The sequence below is a fragment of the Acipenser ruthenus genome, chromosome 7, assembly GCF_902713425.1.
Source record: "Acipenser ruthenus chromosome 7, fAciRut3.2 maternal haplotype, whole genome shotgun sequence".
Classification (NCBI taxonomy): Eukaryota; Metazoa; Chordata; class Actinopteri; order Acipenseriformes; family Acipenseridae; genus Acipenser; species Acipenser ruthenus.
The window spans coordinates 40,517,279-40,532,151 of NC_081195.1; the positions used below are offsets into that span (position 1 = coordinate 40,517,279).

The following is a 14,873-nucleotide window of genomic DNA, read 5'->3' on the forward strand; positions in this document are numbered from 1 at the left end:
CATGAAACGAGCATTCGGCCACAATAATAAGTAGTATGTATGGAGGGTAGTAATGTATGGTACCACTTTATAACCAAGCAGAAATAATGATGAGTAATGTAATGATCATGGAAGCAAACTGGAAATGTCTGATAACTGCTTCCTGCTAATGTCACCAGTATTATACCAGAAACTACTAGAAAATGCTTTGAAACATATGGTTCATACAATAGATCTGGGGAATTAAATGTTGCTAATATTTTCAGTTAATTGTCAATAGCTTAATATATATTATTACAGATATCATATTTCACTTCAAATTCGCCATATGGCGTACTGGTACTTTCAAATATTAGCATGTATTTTGTATGCCTTTGAAGCATTAAACTGCTATAATGGATTAATTGAAACATACTTGTGGGATTTTTGCTACAGCTGGAAAATGAATTAGTCGTCACCTCCTATTAAATGCACAATATATTTCAGTTTAACTGGTTTCATTTGATATCATGTTAAACACAAAAAGCTTTTAGTTTATTTTTGTAACTTTTTTTGCATGTATTTGTATAGTGTATTTTTGTATGTAATCAAATGCATTACAAATACCAGTACAAACATTTTTAAACAATATTTTGTGGACCACTTTTAAGAAGTACATTTTACTCTAATTATAAAATTCCAGTTTTAACTGTCAAATGCAACCACACTGGGTCAGTTCAGCTGGGAAAATAATCAAAATCACCAGTAGTATAAGCTCAAAGAAGCTCTGTACTCAGAGCCCTGAAGACACACAGCATCATGGGAGCAGCGTAAGGTCAAGTGTGAAAAATTCAAGTCAAGTGTGTTGCATAGATAAGCAATTGAATAGGACCAAGGCTGTTTTACTGAGTAAAAGCTTAAGCCCCTTTCACACTGGCATGATCTACCCAGGTCAGAACCTACCCAGACAGGACCTGGTGTCATGCGGGTCGGGTATGCGAGTTCACACAGCATTTGATAAAGCAGGTTTGACCTGGGTGACAGACACAAATATACAACATGTGTATCGATGCCCCGGAAGCAGCTTGTGATGTTTCCAACCAAGCTTATCTTTATTGAACCATCAGCCACATTTTTAATTAGAGCAAATGTTTCTACATCCCTGCTGCAATCTGACACATGCTGTGTCTCAATCAACAAAAATATGGCTAAACAGAAATGTGAAACTTTCACACAGACATGGTTGTTTGTTATTGCGTCGGCTCACGAACAGCCACCAAGCATTTTGTATCGCTCAACCCGGGTCAAAGCGTGTCACCCCACATCCTGCGGTGGTTGACTGGGACCCGGGTTAAGGTACTTGGTTTCACACTATGCAGGATTTTGACCCGGTTAGCCAGGAGCCGGGTCTGGACTCGGGTAGGAGTGGCAGTGTGAAAGGGGCTTTAGATTATTGTTTCAATACCTGAGAGGTGCTGATATAGCTGATATAATTGAACCCTACTGATACCAGACTTATAAGGTCAGCTTTGGATGTGAGAATACAGACAGGGCCATTTAATACAGGCTTTTCAAATCTACATTTGAATGAAAAGTGTTATTTATAGATACGTATGGACCTCCCCAGTCGATTTTTTTCCCCCTAGAGAACATACTGTTCTAAAACACTCAGGGTTCAACTTATTGATTTCTTGTTTTCTTTAAAATTATTAAACAATTTACATTATAATATTGGTTGTAAATATATAATTATAATACACTGTGACAGGCTGGACGATTGGTCTGACGTCAGGCCAGAAGCAGGAAGGAAAACTGACACCAGGCAAGTACTGCAGTTTAAGGTGGCGTTTGCCGTTTTTTTTAAATACAAAAAATAAATAAAATATTTTTAACAAAAAGAAACTGTGCTCACAGAGCAAAATAAAAGGTTTAAACAAAACAAATCTCGAACACAAAATATAACACAAGACAGGTCAGGCTGGGCAGATCGCCTTCACTGTTCCTATGTCTCAAATAAAGTTTCGTTTTCTATTACTCCTCTCACTCCACTCGCTCTCTCCTCTCTAACACCCACCCCGAGTGCCAAGAGCTGCAGGCTTATATACCATGGCCGAGGGGTTTAACTGGCTAGTAATTATCCTATTACCCCTCGGCCACAATCTGCACGAGTTTATTAATTAAAGTGCTAAACAAAACAAACAAATCGGCTACGCCGTCCTAAATACATAAATAACAAAAACAATAATCCAACCCGCGGCGTTTTGCCGTCATATAAATACCATACAATAAAACAAATAAACAATACAAAATAACACAGGGGCGGAGGGGGACCCCGTTCTAAAATAAAATAAACAAATCAATGTACAGGGCTGCTCGCCCTGTTACATACACTATAAAACTACAAATTAGTAAACATACTTTTTCTTGTTTTCTAACCAAATATTTTGGACTGAGCTCCAGTGGTCATTGAGGTAACAATGCCATGGCAACCATATAGAACTCTGTACTTTCTTCCTGTCAGTATGTCAAAGATTGACACACAATATAATTATACTTTTGCACATTTGACGTGCTTTTCCTTTAGAATCCAAGTCAATAACATTTATACCACTTGCTGACTGTCTGCTGTAGATCCTTTATAGGCCCCCTCATTCACTGGTGACCTCTTCTCTCATAATACTATCCCAGTACTACTGTGGCACATTTTCATACAATATCATTATGCATATCTACATATCATCTAATAATCAACAACACATGTGATGACGATTACAAATGACACATATTCTATACTGTATGAGCCTTGGTACCTAATATGCACTGTGCTAGTTTTACTATGCTTTACAATAAGTAAAATGCTTGACTGTGATTTGTTTTCTAAAATATTTTACTAAGTTTGACTGCGCTTATACCACAGTGATTTCTATCCATCACTGTTTTATGAGTGTAAACTAAGCTTGCTTTTTTTTTTTTTAAATGTATACAAGTATAATCATTTTCATATCAAGTTGACTTAAGTATTCATTGCGTAATAGTGACACCAAGAGGGCACTATATAGCTAATTATTATATAGGGTAGCTCACGGTACACTTCTCCCTTGTTTGATTGATCAGTACAGTATTATACTTGTATACTGAACTCCCTCCCTCTGCTCCACATAGTAGGTGACCTGAGTCAGGGGCTTTAATAATCTTAAAATACAGATTCAAATATGATCATCAACTACAAAATGATTGAGATAAAATGGAAATAAAACAATCTAATAAAAGACTGGCTTGAAAATGTAATTTGTATGCATATTATATACTATGTTCAATATGTAAAACAACATGTATTTGTGTGTTATCCATTCATCCATTAGTTCCAGGAAAGGAGATTACTTCTGGGGCTTGTTGGGAGATGCACTATTGTTGATCCCAAAAATATGAGACAAAAAATATTGAACACCTATGTTCAATATGTTCACACCCATTTTATAAAATGTAAATGAGCCTTTTTCATATCCACCCTGCCCATTTTATTTGAACAGATTATTGTTTCTCAGGCACCATGGGGTCTGGAAGTTAAAAGACAGCTCCATGTGTCATTTGAATATCTTTTAATAAGTCATGAGCAGTTATGTCCCCCCTGTCCGGCCCCCCCCCCCCCCCCCCCCGGTGAGATATTCTTCCTGATTCTGAACTCTTAATCTTTCAAAGATGAAGGCAACGACAAAGTAAACTACGGGAAGTCTAATATGATAAATTTTCACTGGCATTGAATAGAAGGCTTTTCTTTATTTTTTGTAACAAAAAGATGTGTGTTGGTGATTGATTGTGATCCAAATTTTCAGTTTACATACACTAATGTATAGATATACTAATAAGTGTTTTTCTCAGGATGAGGGTTTGAAGCGATGGAATTACAGGCTTTGTTACCATTCCAGTGAGAACATGCCTGGGCAAGTTATGATGCTGAGAGGACTCTTAGGTACCAGGGGTCATTCATCTTCCTCAATCTCACAGTAAGAGGCATTGCTGCAGGACGGGGACTCCTGCTCACCTAGCTCAGATAAATTGGTTTTGTGCATCAAATAGGGCAGGGGTGGCAAATCCGGTTCTGATGGCAGTTCCACCCAAGGCTTAATAGGTATCATCAAAAATGTACAGTTTAGTACATGTTTGGAAAAAATGTCTCAAATGGAAGGGGAAACTTTGGCCATGTGGGTCTTTAGCCCAATACAATCAATCAAGCCCTATGCTTTAGATCAGTCACACCCCCATGATCTCTGTTAGGATCTGTAACAATGGGGATTTGTTACACACGCGGGTCGTCACTGAACAATTATTATTATTATTATTATTATTTATTTCTTAGCAGATGCCCTTATCCAGGGCGACTTTCAATCGCAAGCAAATACATTCAAGTGTTACAATACAAGTCATACAATAAGAGCAAGAAATACAATAATTTTTTCAAGTGTGACAAACCACAATTCAATAATACAGCAGATAATAGTGAAAGTTACATCAGGATATGATTAAATAGTGATAGTTACATCCGGATATGATTAAGTACAAAATACTACAGGTTAAACACTTGGCCGATTACAATATTCTGAAGTACAGGATTAAATGCAGTAAAATAGGGGGCAGATAAGAGCAAAATAAAGCATATTTAAATGAAGGGTGATAGTGTCCCAGGATACAACAGAGGAGTTCTACAGGTGCTGTTTGAAGAGGTGAGTCTTAAGGAGGCGCCAGAATGTGGTCAGGGACTGGGCAGTCCTGACATCTGTAGGAAGGTCGTTCCACCACTGCGGAGCAAGGGTGGAGAAGGAGCGGGCTCGGGAGGCAGGGGAGCGTAGCGGAGGTAGAGCCAGTCTTCTAGTGCAGGCGGAGCGGAGAGGTCGAGTGGGGGTGTAGGGAGAGATGAGGGTCTGGAGGTAGCTGGGTGCAGTCTGGTCAAGGCATCTGTAGGCTAGTACAAGAGTCTTGAACTGGATGCGAGCGGTGATCGGGAGCCAGTGGAGCGAGCGGAGTAGTGGAGTAGCGTGGGCGAAGCGAGGTAGAGAGAACACCAGGCGAGCAGCAGAGTTCTGGATGAGCTGGAGCGGACGGGTGGCGGACGCAGGGAGGCCAGCCAGGAGGGAGTTGCAGTAGTCTAGGCGGGAGAGTACCAGGGCCTGGACCAGGAGCTGGGTAGCATAGTTGGTGAGGAAGGGTCGGATTCTTCGGATGTTGCTCAGGAAGAATCGGCAAGTGCGTGCCAGAGTGGAGATGTGCTGGGAATAAGAGAGGCAGGGGTCCAGGGTGACTCCAAGGTTCTTAGCGGAGGAAGAGGGAGAGAGTGTGGTAGATTCCAGAGGAACAGAGATAGAGAGATCAGAGGAGGGGGAGGAGGAGGGAAAGAAAAGGAGGTCAGATTTAGAGAGGTTGAGTTTGAGGTGATGCGAGTGCATCCAGGAGGAAATAGCAGACAGACAGGTAGAGATACGGGAGGAGATGGTGGAGTCAGAGGTGGGGAAGGAGAGGAAAATCTGAGCATCATCAGCATAGAAATGGTAGGAGAAACCATAGGATGCGATGAGGGGACAATACTGAGGCAGACACAGAGCATCTGGACTGGCACGCCGCACAGGCGTGCAGATTTAATAAACACAAGTGCTGACACTAGGGTACCAGCAATGGTAGCCCTATTGTCACATATAATAAACAAAACAAAGCTAAAAATAAAAGTTTGCCACACTAGGTGAGCACTAGTCACACGAAAAGAAACGTCCCGCTCCAGGAACCTGCTACTCTACGTAAACACTCTCTATATGCTGTTTGGGATCAACATCCCCTAAACTAACCTAGGCTGGGCAATGCCTTCACGAGCACCATCTTGCAGTTGAAGGGTTCCATAGTAGTTAATCCTGTGGAGTGGACGCTCTCCTGGGTTGTGGACGTGTGCAGGGGTAGATGCTCTCTGGGTTGGTACGAGTCTGCAACGCAACAAACAAAGCACAGCAATCTTCTCTCAGCGTCCATCTGTATGGTTATGGCCATGCAGTAGCCTCGAGCTGTAGCGCAGATGCTTTTGAGTTCCGTGCAGCTTTCCCGGGACCCCCCCACCATAGCCAATTACTTGCTTAGCACGTCTCAGCTGCTTCCCTAGGCACACATGCACCCCAAAAACCAGCGACATGGTCTCTGTGTCACAGGATCCAATAGACTTTTTGATGTTTCTATTGATTTAAAATATTTTGTAGATATCTACAGGAATAGCTATATATTGCACTGCAGTACATTTGTATTGCCAGAAAGACTGGACCAGTAAAATTCTATTTCATTTATTTATCAGGAGGATTGCCGAGACCCTGTACTGTACAGTCATGTAGCTAGCGTTAGGCTTCCATCTACAAACAATGCAAGGTTAACTTACAATAGCTTCCTGGCCAGGCTGCATTTATTCTCAATAGCCACATGGCAGTACCCTCCCTTACAGCAGAGGTTTTCAAACTTTTTTTTACCTGAGGCCCATCTGTTTAGCTGCATTAGGCACTGCGGCCCACTATTAGCACTTAAGAAAAATGACAAATTCAAAACAGTTTTAAGCCTGTACCTTTGTAAATACAATACAGTACAATTCAATTCAATACAATACAATATCTATTTATATAGCGCCTTTCATCAAAGGACCTCAAAGCACTTTAACACAGATAACACAATCAAACAGCAGTGAAAATATATAAATATGAAAAAGGCTAATTTATAACAATGTGTTTTTGATCTAGATTTAAAAAGTTAGTCCCAGCTTCCCTGACAAAAATGGGCAAATCGTACCATAATTTTGAAGCTTTATAACAAAAAGTCCCTCCTCCTGTTTTTATTATTTATTTTTACCTTGGGAATAACCAACAATCCTGCATTCTGTGATGTAGATAGATAGATAGATAGATAGATAGATAGATAGATAGATAGATAGATAGATAAATTGTGATAAATTATGATAAATTATGATCTGTACGTGGTACCAACACGTTGCACTGGCAATAAATGGTTCGAATTCAGCAAGCATCTTTAATTACTACAGATCCCAGAACGCATTGCTTCTGCGTTACACTAAAAAGATTCCGGGCATTGCATTAATCTGCTGCCTGTGGCTCTGGCGTGTCACACGGTTTGTTAGTTTCTGTAAAATCATTCCACATTGTCATAAGCTGTATGCTTCCCTAAAATATTAAATCAAAGTAAGCAATGCGTCGACTTGGGTCAGTACAGCAAAAAATATCGTGTGTTTTTCTGACTGAAGTGAAGAATGAGCCTTCAACGAAACGTGAATATCAGGTCAGTAGAAAAAAAAAAATTCGTGTAGCGATCATGTCAACACAGTGACGTGAACAGAATTTATTTAGCGTTATTGTTTTTGCTTCTTTTATAATTTTAATAAATAAACAAGCCTTGTTACATACACCAAAAGAGGATTAGGCCGTAACATTGTTCACTGATTGGCGTGGCAAACATGTTGCTGTTGCACTGCAGTTTTCATATCATTCAGGTCAGATAGTGCAGCTGCACACAAAGTTAAATAGGTTTGCGATTTGTTAGGAGTACGATAGTAAATCACGTTTCCACACGTAGTATGTGATGTGCATTGCTTTACGTCAATTAATACTACAAATATTGTACGTCATTCAGAGCTGTTAACAGTCATAGGGAACATGTATAACACGTTTGTATGTGTGTGTGTGTGTATAAATATATATATAATTTTTTTTTTTTTTTTTTTTTTCTGACCCACAAACCAGGCAGTGCAAAGCATTTGAAATTGAATTCGGTGCTAAGTACTTAACAAGTAAAATATTATCTCAAAAGTGTGTGATATATGGTTAATTAACATGGATTTAGTTTAAATGTTTTAATGCTAAGATTTTATTAAGATTTAATCGTATTTGTATTGGAGAGCAGATGCAGGTTGTGAACTAGGCCTATATTTTACATAGCTCACTATATTTAGCCATGGCAAAGGGAAAATACAATTTCACCCAAGACCAGTCTATAAGTCAATTTAGATTTTATAAGGTGCTATGTGTCTTGGTGGCCAATTTTAATTTCTACTTTCAGTTGCAAGTAAATAAACCATTGGTACTGCAGATTTGATTACTCTGGGTACCCCATTCCTCAAAATGTCAGGAAAAAAAAGCTAATATCTTGCAGAATACAGAGCAAGCCAGAAACAGAAGCAGTTGTAATGATGAAAAGAAAGGCCTGAATACTGTGGATTGAGTCAATCAGTGAAGCAGGTTGATTTGTCTTATTATTACAATACACTGACAGATAACACAGTACTGCTTATACAGCACATTCTGTATACTATTATGCATGTAATCATTTATTATTTGTTCATACAGAAATTCAGAGTTTTAGCAACTGAAACCCTGAATCCTAAGGTGCTGGAATCAGACATACAAAGTGCAGTTCCAACTGAAAAACTGGATGGCACATGCTGCTACGTATCTGCTTACAAAGGTAACCAAAGACCAGCAATAAAGCTGGTAAAGGGCATGTATTATGTGTCTGTATGGTGGTGTACATTTTTCTGATGTGTATATTGTGATGCAGGGAAACCATATCTTTGGGCTCGATTGGATAAAAAACCCAACAAGCAAACTGAGAAGAGGTTCAAGACGTTCCAGCATTCCACAAAGGGTTCTGAAGGTAAAGGTATGTTCGATTGTGAGCATGGTACAGTAGCCTCTGTATAAGAGAACAACCGTCGGAAAGCAAGCAAAGTGTTCTCTTATCCAAAGTGTTTTTTAAGACGGTGTTGCCCACAATATGAATCAATCAATAAATAAATATTTATTACTTGTCATGATGCATGTGCATCAAGATATGAAATTAATAAAATAAAAGAAAAGCAATAGGCAAATGTATGTTAATAAGCTATAATAAAGTATTATTATTATTTATTTCTTAGCAGACGCCCTTATCCAGAGCGACTTACAATTGTTACAAGATATCACATTATTTTTACATACAATTACCCATTTATACAGTTGGGTTTTTACTGGAGCAATCTAGGTAAAGTAGCTTGCTCAAGGGTACAGCAGCAGTGTCCCCCACCTGGGATTGAACCCACGACCCTCCGGTCAAGAGTCCAGAGTCCAGAGCCCTAACCATTACTCCACACTGCTGCCCAAGTAACAGACAAACTAACGTTAATAAACTAACTGTCAAACACAGCACCCCTACACACGTTAAAAAATGCAGCAGCAGTTCTAGATTAATTATGAATACCTGTACAGGAGCAATATTCAAGACTTGCACAAAATTACTTAACAGAATGGTGAAGCAACCTACCAGAACGGAAAACACCAAATTGCATGTCGATTTGTGTCCGATTCACGTTCTCTGCGTAAAAATTGGCAGATATTTTACTCTCTTATTGGTTAAACTTACTGTCAGTACCTGCAACTGAAACAGACACAGTTTATGTTCCACCCAGCTAACTTATGATTGGGCTACCGCAGAGAAAATGAAGATATTCAATTGGTTGATCGTATCACAGAGGCCCTTCAGAAAAAAAAAAATGTTGTGTATGTACAAGCACAGCGTAAGCGAGCAGCACTGTCAACAGGCTGCTGTGGCGCTTTTGTTGGAAAACGTGTTTAAAGCTTTATTTATTTTCCCACGCTACGACCCGCCAGAAATGTGTTCACGACCCATAATTTATAAACAGCTGCCGTGGGCACCACTTTGAGGACCACTGGTATAGACAGTAGTTATTATCCTAATGTTTGGTACTCAGCTTTATCAGTGATACAGATAATTTTTACATATCCATTTTAGTTCATTTACAAACCATTTGGATATGCCATTTCCCTCATTACTTATGCACAAAAACTACTCATGTTTGTTTTATTATGTGTATGTTCTCTTTTGTTCCTTTTACTTATTTTCTACAACAGCAGGAATCATTAAAAACAAACACAACTTTTTTTTTTCCCCCTCCATATTTAGCATTTGTCTGGAACGTAAAAGAAGACTTCAGATCAGTTCCAGAATCCTGGATTTTTGCTCATGGCGTTACACAATGCAATGGATATCCACAGCCAGATGAAAATGGTCACATTCCAGGTAGACTGTGTAGCAATGTCAATGTTACTGGATTAGCCAAGATGAAATGTAGCCAAAAGGAGTGTTGATAAAGATGGGAGAATATGGTACCTGTACGATATGTGTTCAGATTTAATTGTGAGGTAAATAAAAAGCTTCACTTCCGATCCAGACAAAACGGCCCAGATTGATGACTTTTAGTTCTGCATTAAAAAGTTTTATTTGGATTGAAGGGGCCAGTCTTTGTGCCTCCTTAACAGTCATATAGGTGGATAATATACTGTAGGTAGCACCTCATACTTCACCTAGTTCATGTAGAGATATTCAGATACTAAAATATAAAAATGTCATCATAAATCTAATGTAAAATTTAAATGATCAAAAGCTGTAAAACTTCTCGTTTCTTGTAGTATTAATGAGAAGTTTTCATTTTCATTTATTGTGCTGGGAAGTGATACTGTATGATCATTGCTGTTTCTTTTTTAAGGTTGGGTTCCGGTAGAGAATGATAACAAGCAGTACTGCTGGCATTCTTCTGTGGTAAATTATGAGATTGGAGCAGCACTGGTTTTGAGACCCCACACAGAACATCAGGAGCTTCTTGAAATCACAACAGTCCCACTGCATGAGCTTCTTGAGCAAACCTTAGAACTTATAGGAACCAACATTAACGCAAATCCATATGGTAAACAGAATCTTCTGAAAATTTGAAATTGAGGTCCTTATTTGTAAACACTTAACATTCCAATATTCTGTTTCAGAAACATGGATGTTTCAGAGACCTCAATTAGTTGAAGGTTTAGACATTTTGAAAACAGACTAATGTCGGTATATGCTGATTTCAAACCGTAAATGTGAATCTAGTGGTGACAATTGAAAATTGTTTTAAATCATAACTAAAATGGTGCAACTATGGTCCCATTCTTTAACATTTCTGTTTTTATTCATGTTGATTCTGTGTTCAGTTGTTTTAAAACAATTTTCTTATTTTGTTTTTAGGACTAGGCAGTAAAAAGCAACCAATTCACCTGCTTGTTTCTCATGGTGTGCTGGAAATCCAAAGTGCTCCAGCTGTAAACTACCAGCAGCTATTAGGATGGTTTCAGGGATGTGAAGAAGGAAAAGTGGAAGGCATTGTTTGGCACTGTTCTGATGGAACCTTAATTAAGGTAATTAAAAAAAAAAAAAAAAGGTTAAATTAACAAGTTCTTTCGTAATAATCTTTCTTTTTTCTTTGTGTAGCTTCACCGTCACCACCTGGGTTTGCGATGGCCAGTTGAAGACCCCTTCTTGAACTCAAGACCAGTTCTCGTCAATGTTGACGTGACTCAATATGAGTGCGATTTCATACCAAAATCTTTGTTTACAACTTTTTCAGAGTTCAATGGACGGCAGTTTGACCATTTAAAAGACATCTGTTTTGAATAAGAAGAAAATAATAGGAAACCCTAACAGCTTTCCTTTCATATTGTCCATCTAAAAAACATTGCTTGGTTGAAAAATTGACTTTAATTAACAAGACTGTGCAACTGAATCCTGTATATTGTTTTAAATTATTCTAGTCTTAGCTGCAGATGACCAACCACAATTAACAGCTCTGACCACGGCCTAAAGCAATGGAGCCATGAAGAACACAAAGTTAAAACATGTGTACATGTGAGGGTGAGAGGTCATGCCAGAATTAATTTGTAGAAAAAGAAAGCAAGTGGTGCAAAAAATGTCTTCCGCAACTCAATGGCATTTTATTGAGGACCACCGCATCTTCTGGAGAATAAATAAATAAATCAGCCCTAGTATAGAATATTGAATAATACAAAATGCATTCAAACTGGCCACTGGTGTCCTATAAGGATATACTTTGAAAAACAAATAAAAATCAATTTGAATGACATTCATTCCTGTTTTTCTTCCCTGTGTACGTTTATTTTTAACACCTTATTTGATTAATGATGGTACCTCATAACAAGCATAAAATGTGAGCGGGTTGGAGGGAGCATATGGATGAAATATGAATGCAACGGCTAAAATATAAAAGATACTGCCAATTTCAGAGTGATTTCTCATAAGAGGGGCCATGGAAAATTTACAATTTCACGGAAATAGTGTATTTGACTGCCTACAGTGAATTTTTTTTTTTGTAGAAACCATAGACAACTACATAGAAATGTCTGCAACATAATACAACTACGACTAACAACAGATCTTAAATTTATCATGGTGTCAGTCTTGGGTGTCATATCTTTGCCACTAGATGCAATCCCTGATTTCACAAGCTGTAGAGATGCTGCTGAAAGTGACAAAAATGCCAATATTGTTGATTTCTGGGTGAGGTCTGAAATCAGATTCTCAAACCTGGCAAAAAAATTGCACGCTGCTTTTTGTCAATTCCACCAAACTCTGTAGATTCAGAACGAGCAGTTTCCGCACATGGACAGGTTTTTACACCACAAAGACAAACCATGAGTTGAAACTGCAACAAGATGCACAATGCTGGCCTTCAACAAATAACTAGTTTTCTGCTCACGGGTCAGATCATTATTGTGTGTGTGTGTGTGCACCACATGCTAGATAGATAAAAAGTCGCATACGATTTCTTCTTGTTTTTCCTGTTCTTCAGATTATTTTGTATAGGTTAATTCGCTCATGTAGCACGATGTTATGTGGTTTTAAAACGTCATATATAATTTAGTGTGTGTAAAGAAAAACACATAGTTTCGGTTTTGTCACTTGCACTTAACCGTTTTTAACATTTTGTTTCCGCATAATGCTATACAACACAGTCCGTTTAATTATTGTATGAACATAGCCTTAAATAGTTTTAAACGTTTACAAAACACGACAATGTTGCCAAATTTGTCATTCAAACTTGTTTTGTTTTAATCAGTTTTGTCTGCTTGTTACTTTTTTCAGCCAACACATTTAAATGACCCTTGTTTGTTCCATTCGAAAAAAATTGTTTTAAACGTTACAATGTAAATTGTTCACTCAGTAGCTACCATTAAATGTTAAAATGTTTGAACCTCTGATTTTCTTTGATGCGCTATTAATTTTAGGTAACTTACAATAGAAACTTTTTTTTTTTTAAATAAAATTGCACTTCTGTGACAATCCGTGAAATGTATTTTTTTTTTTTTTATTGTCATTCGTGAATTTCTTGAAAAAGTACCGTGATTTTTCCGTGGCCCTACGCATAAGGTACATGAGAGGACATTTGTACAAGGGCAGCTTATGAGCAAATGTTCCTCATTTAAAACAACAATAGCAAGACTACAAAACAAAAGCAAATATTAACATTCACAGTTACATTTATTTACAAGGCATCTCATTTTATATAAAATAATTTACAGAATAATTTTCACAAAAAACATTGTTTCCATAAATATTTAGAAGTGTAAAAATGATTCTAAAATTAGCTTTATTTTCCAGCACTACTTAGCACTGTTATAGAATTGTAATCAATTTCTGATTCAGCCTCCTGTGTACTGCTTATTTAGCTAGTTTCACAAACCCTGATTAGCAGTAATCTTGAACTTAACCTAATGTTACCTTAGGTAAAGTAATCCAAGATTACTGCTAATCAAAGTCTGTTAAAACATATTGCTGTATGATTTTGCCTAAAATGAAAATTCTAACAACTTTTAAAGAAAACAGGTTGGTGATGTGGTTGAGAGGAATTTTCATTTAGACTAACACCACACAGCAATGGGACATACAGATTTTTTTTATCAACTTTGTAGGTGAAATTACTTCGGTAGCACCACCCTAGCTGATATGAATAAAAGTAATAATTAAATATGGTACAACGGGTAGTACATAGGAGGGAGTAACAGAAGAATCTTAGTTGTTATTGTTAAAAACCAACGGTAAGTGTACAAAACAACCAATACTGGCCAATTGGTGTATTTTCTGTGTAAAATCATCTAAATAAAATACGACAAATGATACTGTGACAAGGATGACAGAGGTTTGAGGCTCAGAGACAGTTTGAAGTTCAAAATAAAGCTTTTTAATAAACAAAAATACAAAATAAATAGGCACAAGGGCCAAACAAAAAGGTTCAAACACAAACAATCAACACAAAACAAAACTTACAACAAAAATACGGCTTCCAGGCTGGGCATTGCCCTTACTGGTTTCAAAACTTAACAAAACAGCACACACAGAAAACCGCTTCTTCTCCTTCCAGAACTCTCTCTCCAACTGGGAGGCTGAGGCCTCCTTTTATGCCAGGTGGCTAAGTCCATAATTGAATAATTAATTGACTGATTGCTCCCACCTGACACAATCAACCTGGGCAGGGAGGAGAATTTAACTCCTTCCCTGCCAGTATTTCTAAGGGCAGAGCCCTGCTCTGCCACAGATACATTTAATAAGCTTTCTTCCTGATGTAACAAAATACAATACTAAGCTAGCGTAACAGTGGAGGCACCTCAGCCAACATTACAAAGCCATGAGCCATGAGATTAGCTGGAATGTTAACCTGGCAACCTGAACTCCAAACTGGTCTGAAAGCTTCTTAAGCTGCTCCTCCAGGAGAATATTCCTCTGCACTTCTTGGTTGTAATTGTACTTCAAGTCTTCAATCTCTTCAAAGAAAGTGGGGTCAAAGTTATTTTTTTTACATTTTTACTTTTTCCTAAAATGTGCAAGTAACACTTTTAGGTATCATTCTCTTGTAGCTTTTGTCGAGTAGATGTAAGGGATTCCAAAAGGTACTTTATTTTTTCCATACGTCACCAAATTTAAAACAAAAAGAGCCATAGTCATAAAAGATGGCGGTAAATTTCCGGCCATTAAAAGAAATACAGGGCAGTATTTAACATGAGATTTCT

General features: G+C 37.9%; 1 protein-coding gene across 2 annotated transcripts; it reads left to right on the forward strand.

Annotated features, from left to right (window-relative positions):
- The first annotated feature begins 7,039 nt into the window (after window positions 1–7,039).
- On the forward strand, window positions 7,040–11,936 carry rlig1 (RNA 5'-phosphate and 3'-OH ligase 1). 2 transcript variants are annotated; one of them, XM_059026947.1, is made up of 7 exons: window positions 7,040–7,269; window positions 8,334–8,451; window positions 8,545–8,646; window positions 9,946–10,062; window positions 10,529–10,726; window positions 11,041–11,210; window positions 11,284–11,936. In XM_059026947.1, exons 1-7 carry the CDS (start codon window positions 7,180–7,182, stop codon window positions 11,467–11,469), a joined length of 981 nt encoding a protein of 326 aa, XP_058882930.1. In that variant the 5' UTR covers window positions 7,040–7,179; the 3' UTR covers window positions 11,470–11,936. The 2 variants fall into 2 exon arrangements, with proteins under 2 accessions (XP_058882930.1, XP_033881354.3); XM_034025463.3 differs by having other exon boundaries at window positions 8,545–8,640.
- Window positions 11,937–14,873: the final 2,937 nt, after the last annotated feature.

Bases quoted from the DNA above. Each gene is read 5' to 3' on its own strand.
- rlig1 (XM_059026947.1), top strand. From the start codon at position 7,180: ATGCGTCGACTTGGGTCAGTACAGCAAAAAATATCGTGTGTTTTTCTG. The intron at 10,727-11,040 runs GTAAACAGAATC...TTTTGTTTTTAG, and splicing joins CATTAACGCAAATCCATATG to GACTAGGCAGTAAAAAGCAA. The intron at 11,211-11,283 runs GTAATTAAAAAA...TTCTTTGTGTAG, and splicing joins CTGATGGAACCTTAATTAAG to CTTCACCGTCACCACCTGGG.